The sequence below is a fragment of the Fusarium redolens genome (genome assembly GCF_020744475.1).
Source record: "Fusarium redolens strain MPI-CAGE-AT-0023 chromosome Unknown BKA55scaffold_14, whole genome shotgun sequence".
NCBI lineage: Eukaryota > Fungi > Ascomycota > Sordariomycetes > Hypocreales > Nectriaceae > Fusarium > Fusarium redolens.
The window spans coordinates 1,098,079-1,112,601 of NW_025763677.1; the positions used below are offsets into that span (position 1 = coordinate 1,098,079).

Below are 14,523 nucleotides of genomic sequence, written 5' to 3' on the forward strand. Positions count from 1 at the left end.
AGATAGGCGTAAGGATTAGCTTTAACCCACCAGGCTAATAAGCTGTAAATACCACTTGGCGCCATCGTGAACTATCGAATTGCTAAGCCAATAGCGCAGTCTCGGAGATTACAAAAAGCTCTTCTATAAAGGAGCATTAAAAGCAGCTGAGACCCCAAAATGTCCATTTGAATCGCCATCCACTCATTCCTCAATTTCGCGCTTCGACGCCCTTCCGCTCTTTAATTTGTTGTTCGCTGAGATGATGTTGCTCAAGTACTCAGCTGCCATAGCAGCTTTCGCCCTCTGCGGGCAAGTTAGCGCTGGGCCTTGCAAGCCGATCACTCGTGTCACGAGCTCAAGCTTGGAAGCTTCCAGCACGGTCACGACCGAGACTTCTTTGACTGCAACGAACTCACTCTCGGTTGAGACTTCGGCAACGGTTGAAACTTCTTCAGCCGCCACGTCGGTTGAGAGCTCTGCGACTACCTTTTCGTCTGAGGCCTCAAGCACTGCTGGCGAGTCCTCTACTTTCTTCACCTCGACGACTGAAACCGCGACGCTTGACGCAACTACTACCGACTTTGTTTCTACGAGCACCGCGGTCTCTGATGTCTCTACAACAGCAACCGCGACAAGTTCTGCTGCGCCGGAGTGCGCTTTCACAGGAGACTACACCAACTACGTCCAAAACCCTTCTTTTGATGATTTGGATGGGTCTGGACAGCCCACCGTTGAACCGTGGATCATCCTCGGCGCTCCAACTATGACAACCAACCTCCCCAGAACTGGAGCCCGCTCCATGTTAGTTCACACCCCCCGTCACACATCACACTGCTAACAAATCTTCAGGGCCTATACATATCCCTTTACCGGACTAAGCTCAGGAATCCTTCAGGAACTCGTCGGTACCGTCGCCGGACATGAATATGTCTTCAAGTATCACTGGGTCCTTATCGACGGACACCCTCTTGAGGCAGAGGAATGCAGAATTGGTACATTCGCTGGTTCTGGGGGTGCGAACTCGCAGTTTCTTTATGTCGATGGGGATCAGGCTATTGTGCAGGGTCAGTACTATGAACAGGAGTATCGCATTACTGCCGAGAATGATAACCAGAGGTTGTCGATTGGCTTCTTTTGCACAAGCCAGCCGTCGGCGGGACAGGTCAAGATTCAGATTGATGATGTTTCTGTTTATGACTACTATGAGGGTTGCGAAAGTCCATGAGAGGGACTAGAAGCTAGCAGGTAGTCAGGTTTCCGGTGGTTGGCGTACATAGGATGAGAACACATGAATTCTACATCTCACCAGCCTCATAGATATTCTCTTTCACCAAGGACTTCAAGTAGTTTAAGTATAAGATAGTCTACAGCTTCGTTTCAGTTCTGAGACCCATGACATCCCTCAGGTCCTTAATCTCAGTATCAGGTCTATGCGAAGTCGGCTTCGCAACGCGTCCCCCATAAGCCCATTCCTTCCTCAATCCCGTCTCACGACCTTCCAACGCATCAGCGATATACTTCCCAATAATTGGAAACATCTTGAACGCATGTCCAGAATCCCCCGTTGCAAGAAGAAGAGCTTTATGTTTGGGATGGAGATCGATCAGCCAGTGTGCATCGGGCGAATCAGTGCACCAGCATACACGTGTATCGAGAAGAGGACGGTCCGAGAATTGAGGCATGACGGTGTTGATGAATTTTCTGATGGCGACTCCGGCTTCACGGGGGATGCCGTCTTGTGGATGGTCGCTCGAGTAGCGGGGGATGGAGTAGTGAGTTGTCTTGCCGTTCTCGTCGACGAAAGTGCCTTTTTGGTATTGATAGCCAGGGTTGTTGTCGCAGATCTTAATCAACTCTGCATCTTCGTCAGTAATCGGGTAATATTGGGCATCATGCGAAGTGTAACCGACTTGTATCTGGATCTGGTTCAAACATGAACCCAAGCTCGTAGTTGTCAATCACCGGAACTCCTTTCCACTCGGCAGCTTCTTCATCAGTAAGCTGGATATGACCCAAGGTCCAGCACTTTGACCAAAGCTGTTGTGACAGCTCGGGTAGTAGTTGTGGTGATGCAGCACCTGTGCTGAGAATGTAGTGGTCTGCATGAAGAACCTCACCAGAAGCGACACGGATTCCCGTCATCAAGCCGGAAGTATCTAGCTCAAGACCAGTCATTGTACCGCCATTGCCTGAGACGAATTTGACGCCCGTCTTCTCAGACTCAAATGCCCATTTCTCAAGGGCTTTTCGAGCGTGAACCCAACCACCGAGACTGTTGTAGAGACCTTTCCAGTTCTCGATCCCGACGGCATTCTTCAGTTGGGGAACACGTTTGACAATCTCGTCTCTGCCGCTGATGAGCTCCAGATTCTTCGCTTTGCCTTCCTTCTTGAGGTTCTCATAAGACTTCTCAAGGAAGTGCTCGGCCTTCTTGTCGCCCATCGTAGTTGTGATACGTCCCTGCGCTTGTTAGTTCAACTCGACAGGACGGCAAACAGGAACAGTTATTTACCGTTTCGAAAAACACGTCATGCCATTTCGGATCCCTCCATGCTTCAAGGGCTTCTAAAGCGAGTCGCGTGTAAAGTGGTTCATCGTATTCAGTACGCATCACTTTGTTCAAGTCATGACCAGCAGAGTCTAGACTTGGCCATGGGTGCCGGTCGATACAAGTGATGTTGGTATAGCCACGCTTAGCCAGGTGATAAGCTGTGCTGATACCGAATGTGCCCCTAGGAGTATCAATAAGCGATGGGTAGGCAGTGCAATAGTCGGGATTACCTACGCTCCGATGATGAGGATGGAGGAGTCCTTGTTTAGTGGTGCCACCGCACGAGCCATAGTTGAGAGAACCAACTTCAAACTAAGCTGTAAAAAGACGAGAGATAAGGTTTGAGAACAGAAAGATGCTATCAGACGTTGAAGTTGGCCGTTTTATCATCGACGCAATCCCCGTAACCGGAGCTGATACGATATCTCGTGACAAATCAAGGCTGGACCTTCCTTCACTCAATTACCCCGCAAAAAACATTACTTTATCGTTCGAAAGTGGCAACCCTCAATCAGAATTAGTCGATAGTTAAAAAGTGTCAAGATAAGGTAGGGTAGTAATTATTCTCCCATAACCCCGAAGCTAAGGACCTGATGATCCGGCGGCCAATTAAAAACTAGCTCAAATGACAGCATCGCTTGGACCTTCTTCTTGTGTGAGGGGATGCTCCAGATTTGATAAACTAACGTTTGCCGAAATCCGGGGAGGGGAGTAGCATCGAATGTGACTTGACTCGCGATAAGACAAATTTATAAAATGCCGACGACTTCGCGCCAAGAAATGTTGCATCGGCATACATTCCTCTCCTCAATTCTCCCTTTCGTCTTTTGACTGAGTCGCCATCATGGCACCCAAGGTCGAATACGCAGATAACCTTGAACCTTCAAGACAAGAAGATGGTACCATCGAAGGCACATCAGAAGAAATCATCGACAACCCCGACAAAGCCACTGCCTTCGCCATCAGCGGCATAGACGAAGACTACGACATTGACTCCGACAACTCACCCCAACCAGAAGTCAGAGCCAATGTCCCCAATGTCGATGATCCTTCTATGCCTGTTAACACGCTCCGTGCGTGGACGCTAGGTCTTTTGTTTACGATCCTTGGCACCGGGATCAATCAATTCTTTTCGATGAGATATCCTAGTGTCACTATCTCGTCGCTTGTTGCACAGTTGGTCGCTTATCCAGCTGGGAGGGCGCTTGCGCATGCACTGCCTATCATGAGGGTTAGGGTTTTCGGGAGGGAGATTGCGCTTAATCCTGATCATCACTTTAACATCAAGGAGCATGCGCTTATCACTATCATGTCGAACCTTTCGTTTGGACCGTCTTGGGCGACGGATATTATTCAAGCGCAAGTTGCGCCTGCGTTCTTGGGGTTGAAGACTCCTGTTGGGTATCAGTTCCTGCTTGCACTTACTATGCAGCTTTTTGGTCTTGGAATGGCTGGTATGGCGTACAGGTTTATTGTTGAGCCGCCGCATATGGTTTGGCCCTCGACACTTGCCAATGCTGCGCTGTTTCAGACTTTGCATGGGAGAGCGAACCCGAAGGCTGATGGATGGAGTATCTCGAGGTATCGGTTTTTTGTCTACGTCTTTGCTGGTGGTTGGCTATGGGTGAGTCATCAGACAAGTCTCTTTCGATGTGAACGCTCGCTAATAATGCCAGTATTGGCTCCCTGGATTCCTTTTCACTGGCCTAAGCACCTTTGCCTTCATCTGCTGGGCTGCACCAAGTAAGCTCATCCCCCAACTAACTCATATCATTGCGTACTGACCTCTGATAGACAACATCATCGTCAACAACCTCTTCGGCATGTCAACCGGCCTAGCCTATATCCCCACCACGTTTGACTGGTCCCAAATCGCATACAACGGCTCTCCCCTCGTCGTTCCCTTCTGGGCACAAGCTAACGTCTTCGCCGGGTGGCTCATCCTCTTCGCGCTCGTCACGCCAATTCTGTACTACACAAACACTTGGTACACAGCTTATCTGCCATTCTCTGGAGGTGACATCTACGATAACACCGGAAATGTCTTCAACGCCTCGCGCGTTGTTGATCATCACGGCAACTTCTCGCCGGAAGAGTACAAGGCCTACAGCCCCATCTTCATGCCTGTTACCTTCGCTCTCAGCTATGGTATCTCTTTTGCGACAATGACTTGCGTTCCTACATACATCTTTCTCAATTACTGGAAGCAGATCGTCGGCGCTTTCAATCCACAGCGAAAGAAGGATATTCATGCTCGGCTGATTGAGAGATACCCCGACGCTCCCTGGTGGTGGTACGCCGCATTGACCGCTATCGTACTTGGTCTCACCATCATGGTACAAGAAGTGTACGACACCCAAATGCCTGTTTGGGGTGTCTTCTTGGCCTTCGGTCTCGCTGCGTTCTATCTAATCCCCACTGGGAGCGTCTATGCCGTGGCAAACCTCAACAGTAACGTTCTCACCGTTCTTGGCGAGATCATCTCAGGATACGCCATTCCTGGAAAGCCAGTTGTTATGCTTATCTTCAAGTTCTACGCCTACACTGGACTCAGCCAGGCTATGATTTTTGCTTCGGACATGAAGCTTGGTCTTTACATGAAGATTCCCCGTCGCACCCTGTTTGTCGCACAGTTGACGGCCTGCATCGTTGGATCTCTTACCCAAAACGCCGTTGTTCTCTGGATGTTGCACCATGTCAAGGACATTTGTGAGAGTGACCAGCCCAACAAATACACCTGTCCTCAGGGTCGCGTCAACTTCTCTTCCAGCATCGTCTGGGGAGCTGTTGGTCCAGCCAGGCTATACAGCGTGGGCAAGATCTACTCAGGACTGTTACACCTATTCTGGATTGGAATTCTCCTGCCAGTAGTGACTTTCTTTTTGAAGCGGAAGTTTCCCAACAACAAGTTGCTATCTAATCTTCACTGGCCTCTTTTCTTCGCTGGAACCGGAAACGTGCCTCCCGCTACCGGCATCAACTACAGTTCTGCTTTTGCAGTTTCATTCATTTTCAACAAGTGGATTCGGGGAAAGTATCCGCATTGGTGGGCAAAGGTGAGTTCAAGAAGCGAAATTCCCCGTCGACGCGCATCATGGCTAACACAAGGCAGTACAACTACGTCCTCTCCGCGGCGCTGGATTCTGGCCTCGCAGTTTCGGCTATCGTGATCTTCTTCGCCCTCGTCTTTCCTGGGGTTAGTCTCAGTTGGTGGGGAAATAATGTTCAGGGCACGACTGCGGATGGTCTGGGTACTCCATGGAGGAAGCTGGGCACGAATGAGACGTTTGGACCATCTGCTTGGAATTGAGCGATGTTTGGTGATTCAATTTGCCACGTGTTTTGGTGTTTGTAATGTTATTTAATTTAATTGTTAGCCTGAGAGACAAACGGAGTTTATTGCGAAAAGCCTTGGCTTCCGATATCCCGTCAAAATATGCCATAGATACGCTTGGACAGTCGCTGTTGGTCTTTGCCTTTGTGTCGTGGCTGAAGCTTCTATTAACCCCTCAGTCTGATTACACTACCATAGTTGGTTGGTCTTCAATCGATGGTTCATTTCGCCTCTGATTGCCCGGAATAAACGTTGCTGACGCTAGGTTCCGAACGGTGTCCAATGAAATAATTTTCGGGAAAATACGACGAGTAAGCCAACGCTAGTTTCAATTGGGACACTTACTCCGCGTATCAGTACGCTCATCAAGGCCCGAGCTATCCGAGATAGCCATGTATATAAGCCTTGAGAAAAACAATCAATGATCAGATAAAACCCCTATTCTTCTTGGTTTTACACCGTTGAGTCTTTCGTCACTTGAAAACTCATCAATAATGGTACCTTTGAACATTCTTACAGCTTTGTATGTCCTTGACTTTGTAATGCGTAGTGGAAAACTGCTAACTGTCATCTCTAGGACTTGTCTTAACACGGCACAAAGCGTCCTGCCGCCTTCGCCTCCGGACTTGCCAACCTCATCAAAGCTCATCGGCGATCCCTGCACCCAAGTCGATGGAGTCTGGAAAATCACTGAAGACTGCAGCGATCCTCTCTACTCCCAGCCCATAATCGACAACGAGACTCACGAGACGCTGCCGGTTCCTCACCGTAGACTTTCAGGTCATTTCGAAGGGACATCTGTAGACTTCAACATTTACCTCCCCCATAATGGATGGAAGGGTCGCTTCTTCCAACTCGTCTACCCACTACAGAACTCAACCGCATCTGATCGAGAGATTGGCTTTGGTGCAGAGAGTGGAGGATATACCGTTCGTGCTTCTGGTTGTCCAACGTACCGTGGTGATGCAGCTGCAGCAAAGTTTGGCATGATGATTGCACGGGAGTATTACAAGCCCAAGACCAATAAGATCCATGGGTATATCTACGGAGGTAGCGGTGGATCTCTTGTCACTGTTGGAGCGATGGAGAATACGATTGGTATATGGTCTGGTGCCTTAACCCTGGTCCAAGCTGTGCCAGTCTCTATCAACAACTGGTCCATCCGTGCTCTAGCAGGTCTTGTTCTTCAGAATAAGATTTGTGAGATTGAAGACGCGCTCAGGCCTGGTGGCAGTGGTAATTTCTACTCCAGCTTGAACTCCATCGAGAGAACAGCGTTTCAAGAGGCCACGGCCCTTGGTGTCCCTATCAAAGCGTGGGAGAGCTTCCACGATACTGGAGCCTCTGAGTCACTTTGGGAGTCAATTAGGACTGTATCTGGGGCAACTGTGATAAAAATGGATCCCACCTATGTGGATGACTTCTGGAACCAGCCTGGATACTTGGGTAACGAGAAGTCGAAGCTGGGCGAGATATTACGCAAGGAGATGGTTGACTACAAGACCTCGATTACATCTATCAAACGTGACGCCAACGATATTCCTGTTGAGCTCATCCTCGACAAGGCACCCGAATCAGCGCGAACTTACTGGCTGGATATCATCATTCTCTCCAAAGACGACAAAGCACTTGGCAAAGTCACTGCTAAGGGTCGTGATGACAGTGACACCAAAACTGTCACTCTTCACCACGGCAATGATGCCACCGTCCTCTCTCTTCTCCAGCAAGGTACTCAAGTCCGCATAGGTAACCGAATGTTTCTCGCCATGCACGCACTCCATCGGTACTCAGTCCCCAAGCGCTCAGGCTTCTACGGATACGATTATCTCCGTGATTCCAACGGAGACCCTATATATCCCCAGCGCTCTGTACTAGTGGCAGAGCAGATAGCAAGGTCTGCTAGTGGTGGCGCTACGTTTTCGGGCAAGTTCAACGGCAAGATGATTGTCATGGATAATCTTTTGGACGTTGACGCGTTTCCGTGGCATGCAGATTGTTATAAGAACGAAGTCAGAAAGGTATATGGGGATGATGCCGATGATAAGTTTCGTCTTTATTTTAGTGAGAATGCGGATCATCAAATGGGCAGTATTGGGACTTTCAAGAGCTCTCAAGTTGTGGACTTCACGGGCCTTTATGAGCAGCAACTACGAGACTTGAGTGTTTGGTGCGAAACAGGGACAAATCCAAGCACTCCAACCAATTATACCATTAGTAACTCCCAGGTGCAACTTCCTGCCAGAGCTTCTGAGAGGAAGGGTCTCCAACCTGTTGTAGACCTCAGCGTTAACGGCGGAAAGCGAGTTGAGATCAAAACGGGGGCAATAGTTACGTTTAAAGTAAGCGTGGAAGTTCCTCCCGGTGCAGGAAAAATCGTTTCCTTGGAGTGGGATTTTGAAGGGACAGGCCACTTTGTCAACAAGAGCTTTGGAGAGGTTGCACAATCTGTTGAGACTACGGTTTGTTATACTTACAGACGACCTGGGACCTTCTTTCCAGCAGTGAGGGCTGCCTCTCATAGAGATGGTAGGATAGATACACGTTATGCTCTGGCTTTGAACTTTGGGCGCGTAAGGGTTGTCGTCATTTAGTTGCTCTACTGGTATTATGAACTTATGAAGCTGGGAGGGACATTACGCCCATAAAAGAGGAGTACCAGACTGAAATTTATTTTCCTTGTCTATAAATAAACTTTCGGCCTCATGTTCTGATCTGTCATTTCATTTGGTACAATCTTCGGCGCAGTTGGTGATGTCTCATGTCTCTGTGTTGCCACCAAGTGGAGGCTGGTGACGCAACGCTTGCAAGCCCTACTTGACTTCAAGGCTTGCCACAGCCTCACCCAAGACTTAGCCATTTCTCTCCCTCATATTATCAAGAATCAGCCAGTTTCATTGAGCAGGCATAATGAGGAGAGAAAAGGAAAAAAGCGTTTTGCATCCTCATCCTCATAACCCTTGCTCGAGAATTTCCACTAACAGCTTTAAATGCTTGGCTCTCACTCTTCTTGGGGTTTCAAATTGCTACAGGGGGGGCTGATGTGTTGGCACGTTTTGATTGATAGCATGATCTGAGCGTCTGTCTGCCTTGGCTGCGCCTTACAGCAAGCCACTCATACTCAACACTCATATTCCCCGCTTCGTCTCACCCGCTCCGTTGTTCCTTCTGCAAACTTGTCAATATCGACATGGCCGACCCGTTATCCATCGCCAGCGGTGTCGCTGGCCTTGTATCTCTTGGCCTGACTCTCTGTGGTGGTCTTCACAATTATTTTAGCGCCATCCAAGATCGACACCAAGATATCGAAAACGCAGCTCAAAGCCTTGCTCTTTTGCAATCTAATATCTGCATCATCCAGTCAAGCACGTTAAAGCTTGGCCACCGCCATGCCTTATCTGCCAATGGAGTCAATCAAGGTCTAGCTAATTGCATGTCCCAACTCATAACTCTACAGCAAATGATGTTGGACCTTACTAGAGCCGAGGGCCTGTCTGACGTGAAAGGAAAATGGAGAAAGCAAGTGATGATAGCTCGGTATCCATTTGATCAGAAGAAGTTGATTCAACTTCAAGACCAGCTTTCTAAGGCCAATGCGGCGTTAAGCAGTTTCGTACAAAACTTCAACCTGTAAGGAACTTCTACTAGCATGACAGTTCTGCTCTTGCTAATTAAAAAAAAGTGACATCAACATTGGAATTAGCGAAGATTTGCAGGTTTTGAAAAACTACACTAATGCTAACGATAGCATCACGCACAACATGCTGAGCACCATTGCCAGGCGACTCGACAGCATCGTTCCAGCTCTTCAACGCACTGAAATGGAGATGGCAACGATGTCTCGACACGCCCAAGAAAACTTCCTCGCCACCAGCAGCCATAGTTCTGACGTCGTTGTAAAACCTCGCTATCTGCAAAATTCCCAGAAGGAAGAAGCAGTGATGATACGACTGAATGATCCGGAATGTACTTGTTCCGACCCTCCCAGTTCTATTTGTCGACAATCATCCTACGTTGATCGAACCTGGGGAGTTTTGGTCATCTCGAAACAAGAGCATAAACGACAACATCATCGTCCTGGTTGCATTTTCTTTAGTAAATCACTCCAGACGTCAAAGACTACGTTTACTTATCTTGGTCTTCGGTATTGGCTTTCTCGAAGTTTGTCTATGTCACTGACTCGAGATTATCCTGCCGGGGCATACAATGTTTCCTTCGGGATACAGCCATGCAACGTTGTAAAATCAAGCCCGGCTTTTCAAGCCTTTATTGACCTCGGATGGAAGTACGAGGTCGCAAGGTAAAACAGTCATCGTTCTCCTGTTTCCATCGGGTTACAGATTACTGATTCTCGTGTCAGGTCTAATCATCCTTATCTTCTGTACCAAGAGGACGACTATCCTCCTCTCAGTCTACGAGAAGAGATCTCGATTTTACTCAAGAAGTTAAGAACTATTTATACCTCAGGCGCTGCGTCACCGTTTGACGTAGATGATAATGGGAACAACATCGCCCATAGATGCATGGATGTGAGTTCCTATTCTAGTTATGAACACGCGAGACGCTTTTATGTTAACAGAATCTTGAGCTCTATCGGGGACAACTAATCTATTTGGTTTTAGAAGAGGGATTAAGTTTCGAGGACCTTTTTGAATCGATTCGCTCGCTTCTGTCATACATGTTTGACCTTGGGGTGCCAATTACTGCTTCCGGTTTTTACCAAGGGTAGTAACTCCAGAACTCATTCCTACTTGACTTGACTTACACAAACCAGAACAATTCTTAGGAATTTGTGGAAACCCCACACCTTAGCAACGCTCCCTCCGTTGTATAACTTCATAGCAAAACTCGATACATCCTTCTGTGTTGAAGACATCGCCCATAGCGAACCCAGGTACTGGGATGCTGGGGAGATATTAAAAACTGATTCATTGCACGTTTGGGGCGAGTACCCCGAGATCGCCGAAGGTAATCCGATGCTTTCCATGTCTTTTCAAATCACGTACAGCTAAAAAAAAAATATAATCTAGCCTATGGATTCAGTGACATCTTCCGGGCAGTTATGCAGCGAGACCGGCAAAAGCTCGAGGCCATTACAATGGGCGACCAACTTCCTCCAGGTATTCTGGAGTCAGATATGTATGAACGTAACATATTGCACGTTAGCATCACCTGGCCAGAAGGGCTCAGCTTGCTTCTGCAACAAAGTCAGGCTGTATCTATACTGTGCGACAGTGAATTAATACGTGTCAGTCCTCTAGAGCTTGCAATAGAGTTGAGTGGGAAAAGATGTACCCAAGCAGACAAGTGGATGCTTTGCCAGGACTGTCATTGCGCTGTTTCTGTCCAACTGCTCCTAGAGGCCGACTGTTGCCTCCCGGCTCATTTAATGTTATCACGATACTTGAAAGAGTGTTCATTGAGATGCAGAAAACTATTGTTCAAGCATTTAGAAGATCGGCGGCGGCGACTGCGAGATCTTTCTCTCGCAATGCTACCCTCTAAAGTCATAGAGTGGTATGGAGTCACGGTTGATTCTGTCCCTGACGCTACTGCGGCCTTCCTGTGGGAGGAATTACAGTCACGCTCTGATGAATTGAGAAAGCAGGGATTTGAGATCAGCTGTGGCCTCAAGCCCTTTCATTCAAACTACTACTCCGGGGGCTTATTTGAACACCCGCTCCCTCCAGAAATCTGTTCATTGGCCGATGAGTTCAGCATTAGACCTTCAGATGAGGGTGGTATCAGGCCACTTCTAACACGCGTTAGAGTTCGTAATTTTACTCCTGTGGGAGGCATATTCGACTTAGAGACTACTTACCTGGATTGGCTGATGAAGCATGATCTCAAGCTGGAATACGTGACTGACGGCTTCCAGACAACGGCATTACATGATTTTGGAGGAAGAATTGGTACGATTCTAGTTCGTTTCCTTAGTTGCCCCGACCGCAACCCGCCATACCTTTGGGAAAGGGAAGGAATTAGTCTGGTTATTACCAAAATATGCAACAGCAAGATGGAGTCCGATCTACCATGCCCCTGCGTATCAGGTGTCTTCAACCGACCTTTGGCATCTTTGTTTTCCGGATTCACGGCTGATGAATTATCCTCGTTCGCTTGGAAGGCCAAAAGAATTAGGAAGATCTGTCTTCTAGTCGATCTGATTGAAAACACAGCAACCAGTGTCGACACGTCCTATCTAGCCAGATGTGCTGTCCACATAATTACAATGGAACTCCTGGGAATCAGGCACGTTGGGCCTTGCGCCTGGATTGACTCAAGCCCGGGAATGAAAGAATTAGATGAGGATGAAAGGGCGGAAGTATTGGACGAAGACAGGCTTTTGCTGGAAAAGCTTGACGATCTCGATGGAGAATTCCAAAGAGAGTTCCAAGATCGAAATGAGTCAGTGACGGACTTCCTAGTAGGGTACTATAGTCAGAGAATGCTGGAAGTGGTGAAAGAAATGGATGCGTCTCCGGCGGATGAATATAGGCTTGGACTACTCGCTGCTGGTGTGGTATTAGTAGATTCTGAAGAATAGCTCCGACTCCAGTTGGGATGAGGTGATAGAAAGCGAAGATGGGTATGAAAATGATGGCGAAATTGATGAGTAAGTCGTTTTACTAGGGTGGAGAAAAACAGGTAACGGAATGGCATAGGGATATAAGGACCCTCTCAATCATCAGAAGATGCTGAGCATTGCATTTTTTTTTTCGACGTTCTTAAGCAGACATATCAATATCACCGAGACGAAACCCTAAAGACCCTTAAAGTTGATAGCATAGACCAGAAGCCGATGGAGAATCCATCATGTAAATATAAGAGACATTAAGAGCCCAATTGACGTTTGAAGCAACTGATGAGACATCTCAGCATCAAATTTGAGCGAACAAAACGAAAATGCTTGGTTAACTGCTCGACCAGGAATCACATAGGGGTATCAATGCGAGGCAAAGCCAAGCTTCGGGGTAGCGTCCTCCTGACTATGAACAACATAGTAGTTCTTCATGAACAAACTTCCCAGTACCGAGTATTTGTTGTTTAGCTGAGTTGCAATCGCTCCAACACAGATGCGATTAGCCGGGTCATATACAGTATAGTTGACATCTCGTCCCAGAACAGAGAGTATTGTGCTGTCGATCTTGAAATGGAAGTCGGGAATAGTGCTATTGCATGGAAACGTGTGTGAGCCTCCTTGTTCGAATTTATAACCTTTGACATGGCTGTAGTAGTCGTTGACAACACCATCGGGGAGGTATACAAGGGCGGTGCCTGAGTCGACGATGACCTCGCCCACATGTTTCTTGCTGTTGACGAATGAGACTTTGCTCACGGCGTAGGAGCTTACGTTCATCGACCAGTGACTTTTGCTGACGACGGGAGTGTAGGCGATTTTCCCCTTGAACTTGGAGTCGTCGATGTATCCAAAATCCTAAGTCGCCGGCTTACCATCAACCCTAAGATTCGCAGCAAACACCTTCTTCTTCAGAGTCGGAAGAACAGTATCGAAGAAGGTCTTTTGCTTCTTGGGCTCGACGGTGTTGATGGCGCTGAACGCAAGACCAAGAATGTCGTCAGAGGAGAACTCGAATGGGATGACAGTAGCAGCCTGGACGGCCTGCTTGTGCGCTACGACGGGGCCTGCCTTGACGGTGTCGGTGAAGACAACGCCGCTGATCTCTTGGCCGCCGGCTTACTTGATGGACCACGTGTAGTTGTGGAGAAGCTCTGCGGATGAGGTTGGGACATAGGTTGGGTGCTCCAGGCTCTGGAACGGGGATGACTCGTTGGAATACACCCATCTGACAAGTTGCATGTTAGTCTTGATCTACGATCTGCTGAAGAGGGAGGTACTCACAAATCGGCGGAGCCAGTGTCGTAGATAAGCTTGAACGTCTGGTTTCCGATGATGGTGGAGACGAAGAAGGACAAGCCGGATGAGGAAGGCTTTACTTTAACAGAGCCTGCTTGCTTCACGCTACGTGCCTCTTTGATGTCGTCGTGTGTCGCAAGGAATTTTGCCTCAAGCCTCTGCCTCTCAGCGGCAGGGTCAAATTCCTCTGGTGTGGATGACGTGAAGGCATCGACGCTGAAGGAAGCGTCTTGGCTATCTGGCACGGAGAGGCCATTGGCAGAAGCAGCCAAAGCGGCAATCAATTGAAGGAGTTTCAGAGACATATCGAAAACAGTCGTCGAGTATGACTATGCCAGGAGGTAACCTCGCACGCAACTAAAGGTAACAAGAAGATAGGAATTCTTGCTTCCTTATGCCCAAGGGGCCGGCGTCGTTTTCGTTCGTATTCTCTCTTTACTGTTACATAGTTCCTGAACGCTTTGATTGTCCGCGGGAGAATGGCTAAAGTGCCGGGTTCCGCATACGATTTAATTTCCTAAAACTGGTTATCAAATGGTCCACCACCAATGATACAACAGCAGGAGCGGCAGATCAGGAATGAGCTCCACTAAGAAACTCGTATCGACGAACGGTCTTGGCCTCATGACTTCATATGAGCAGGGGCTAGACTCTAGAGTAGATCAACCCGTTTATATATAGTCTGCTAAACATCAGGCAAGTCAGTCTTACACCAACGGCATCGCCAAGTATCTATCGATTATGACTCGCATTACTTTGGCCGCCGTCGCTGCGGCCATCGCT

The 14,523-nt window shown here is 48.2% G+C and overlaps 6 protein-coding genes across 6 annotated transcripts; 4 read left to right on the forward strand and 2 right to left on the reverse strand.

The window, feature by feature from the left end:
• Positions 1-241: 241 nt before the first annotated feature.
• BKA55DRAFT_596869 (uncharacterized protein) lies at positions 242-1,207 on the forward strand (the record flags this gene model as incomplete). The annotated part of the gene is made up of 2 exons (XM_046196000.1): positions 242-783; positions 832-1,207. The coding sequence occupies 2 exons, from the start codon at positions 242-244 to the stop codon at positions 1,205-1,207; spliced, it is 918 nt and encodes a 305-aa protein (XP_046046085.1).
• A 69-nt stretch (positions 1,208-1,276) lies between these two features.
• BKA55DRAFT_118520 (FAD dependent oxidoreductase) lies at positions 1,277-3,081 on the reverse strand. The gene is made up of 4 exons (XM_046184767.1): positions 2,768-3,081; positions 2,495-2,714; positions 1,893-2,442; positions 1,277-1,837 (listed from the first exon to the last, which is right to left on the reverse strand). Exons 1-4 carry the CDS (start codon positions 2,821-2,823, stop codon positions 1,347-1,349), a joined length of 1,317 nt encoding a protein of 438 aa, XP_046046086.1. The 5' UTR covers positions 2,824-3,081; the 3' UTR covers positions 1,277-1,346.
• Positions 3,082-3,115: 34 nt separating this feature from the next.
• On the forward strand, positions 3,116-6,042 carry BKA55DRAFT_650369 (OPT family small oligopeptide transporter). The gene is made up of 4 exons (XM_046197297.1): positions 3,116-4,157; positions 4,210-4,276; positions 4,328-5,589; positions 5,646-6,042. The coding sequence occupies exons 1-4, from the start codon at positions 3,378-3,380 to the stop codon at positions 5,841-5,843; spliced, it is 2,307 nt and encodes a 768-aa protein (XP_046046087.1). The 5' UTR covers positions 3,116-3,377; the 3' UTR covers positions 5,844-6,042.
• A 237-nt stretch (positions 6,043-6,279) lies between these two features.
• On the forward strand, positions 6,280-8,528 carry BKA55DRAFT_678616 (uncharacterized protein). Its single transcript, XM_046198148.1, has 2 exons — positions 6,280-6,390; positions 6,445-8,528. Exons 1-2 carry the CDS (start codon positions 6,362-6,364, stop codon positions 8,456-8,458), a joined length of 2,043 nt encoding a protein of 680 aa, XP_046046088.1. The 5' UTR covers positions 6,280-6,361; the 3' UTR covers positions 8,459-8,528.
• Positions 8,529-8,923: 395 nt separating this feature from the next.
• On the forward strand, positions 8,924-12,705 carry BKA55DRAFT_577277 (uncharacterized protein). The gene is made up of 6 exons (XM_046193598.1): positions 8,924-9,494; positions 9,547-10,164; positions 10,225-10,393; positions 10,453-10,589; positions 10,639-10,832; positions 10,895-12,705. Exons 1-6 carry the CDS (start codon positions 9,055-9,057, stop codon positions 12,406-12,408), a joined length of 3,072 nt encoding a protein of 1,023 aa, XP_046046089.1. The 5' UTR covers positions 8,924-9,054; the 3' UTR covers positions 12,409-12,705.
• Positions 12,706-12,807: 102 nt separating this feature from the next.
• Positions 12,808-13,683, reverse strand: BKA55DRAFT_596874 (aspartic peptidase domain-containing protein; the record flags this gene model as incomplete). The annotated part of the gene is made up of 4 exons (XM_046196001.1): positions 12,808-12,846; positions 12,895-13,299; positions 13,345-13,540; positions 13,574-13,683. 4 exons carry the CDS (start codon positions 13,681-13,683, stop codon positions 12,808-12,810), a joined length of 750 nt encoding a protein of 249 aa, XP_046046090.1.
• Between the last annotated feature and the right edge of the window lie 840 nt (positions 13,684-14,523).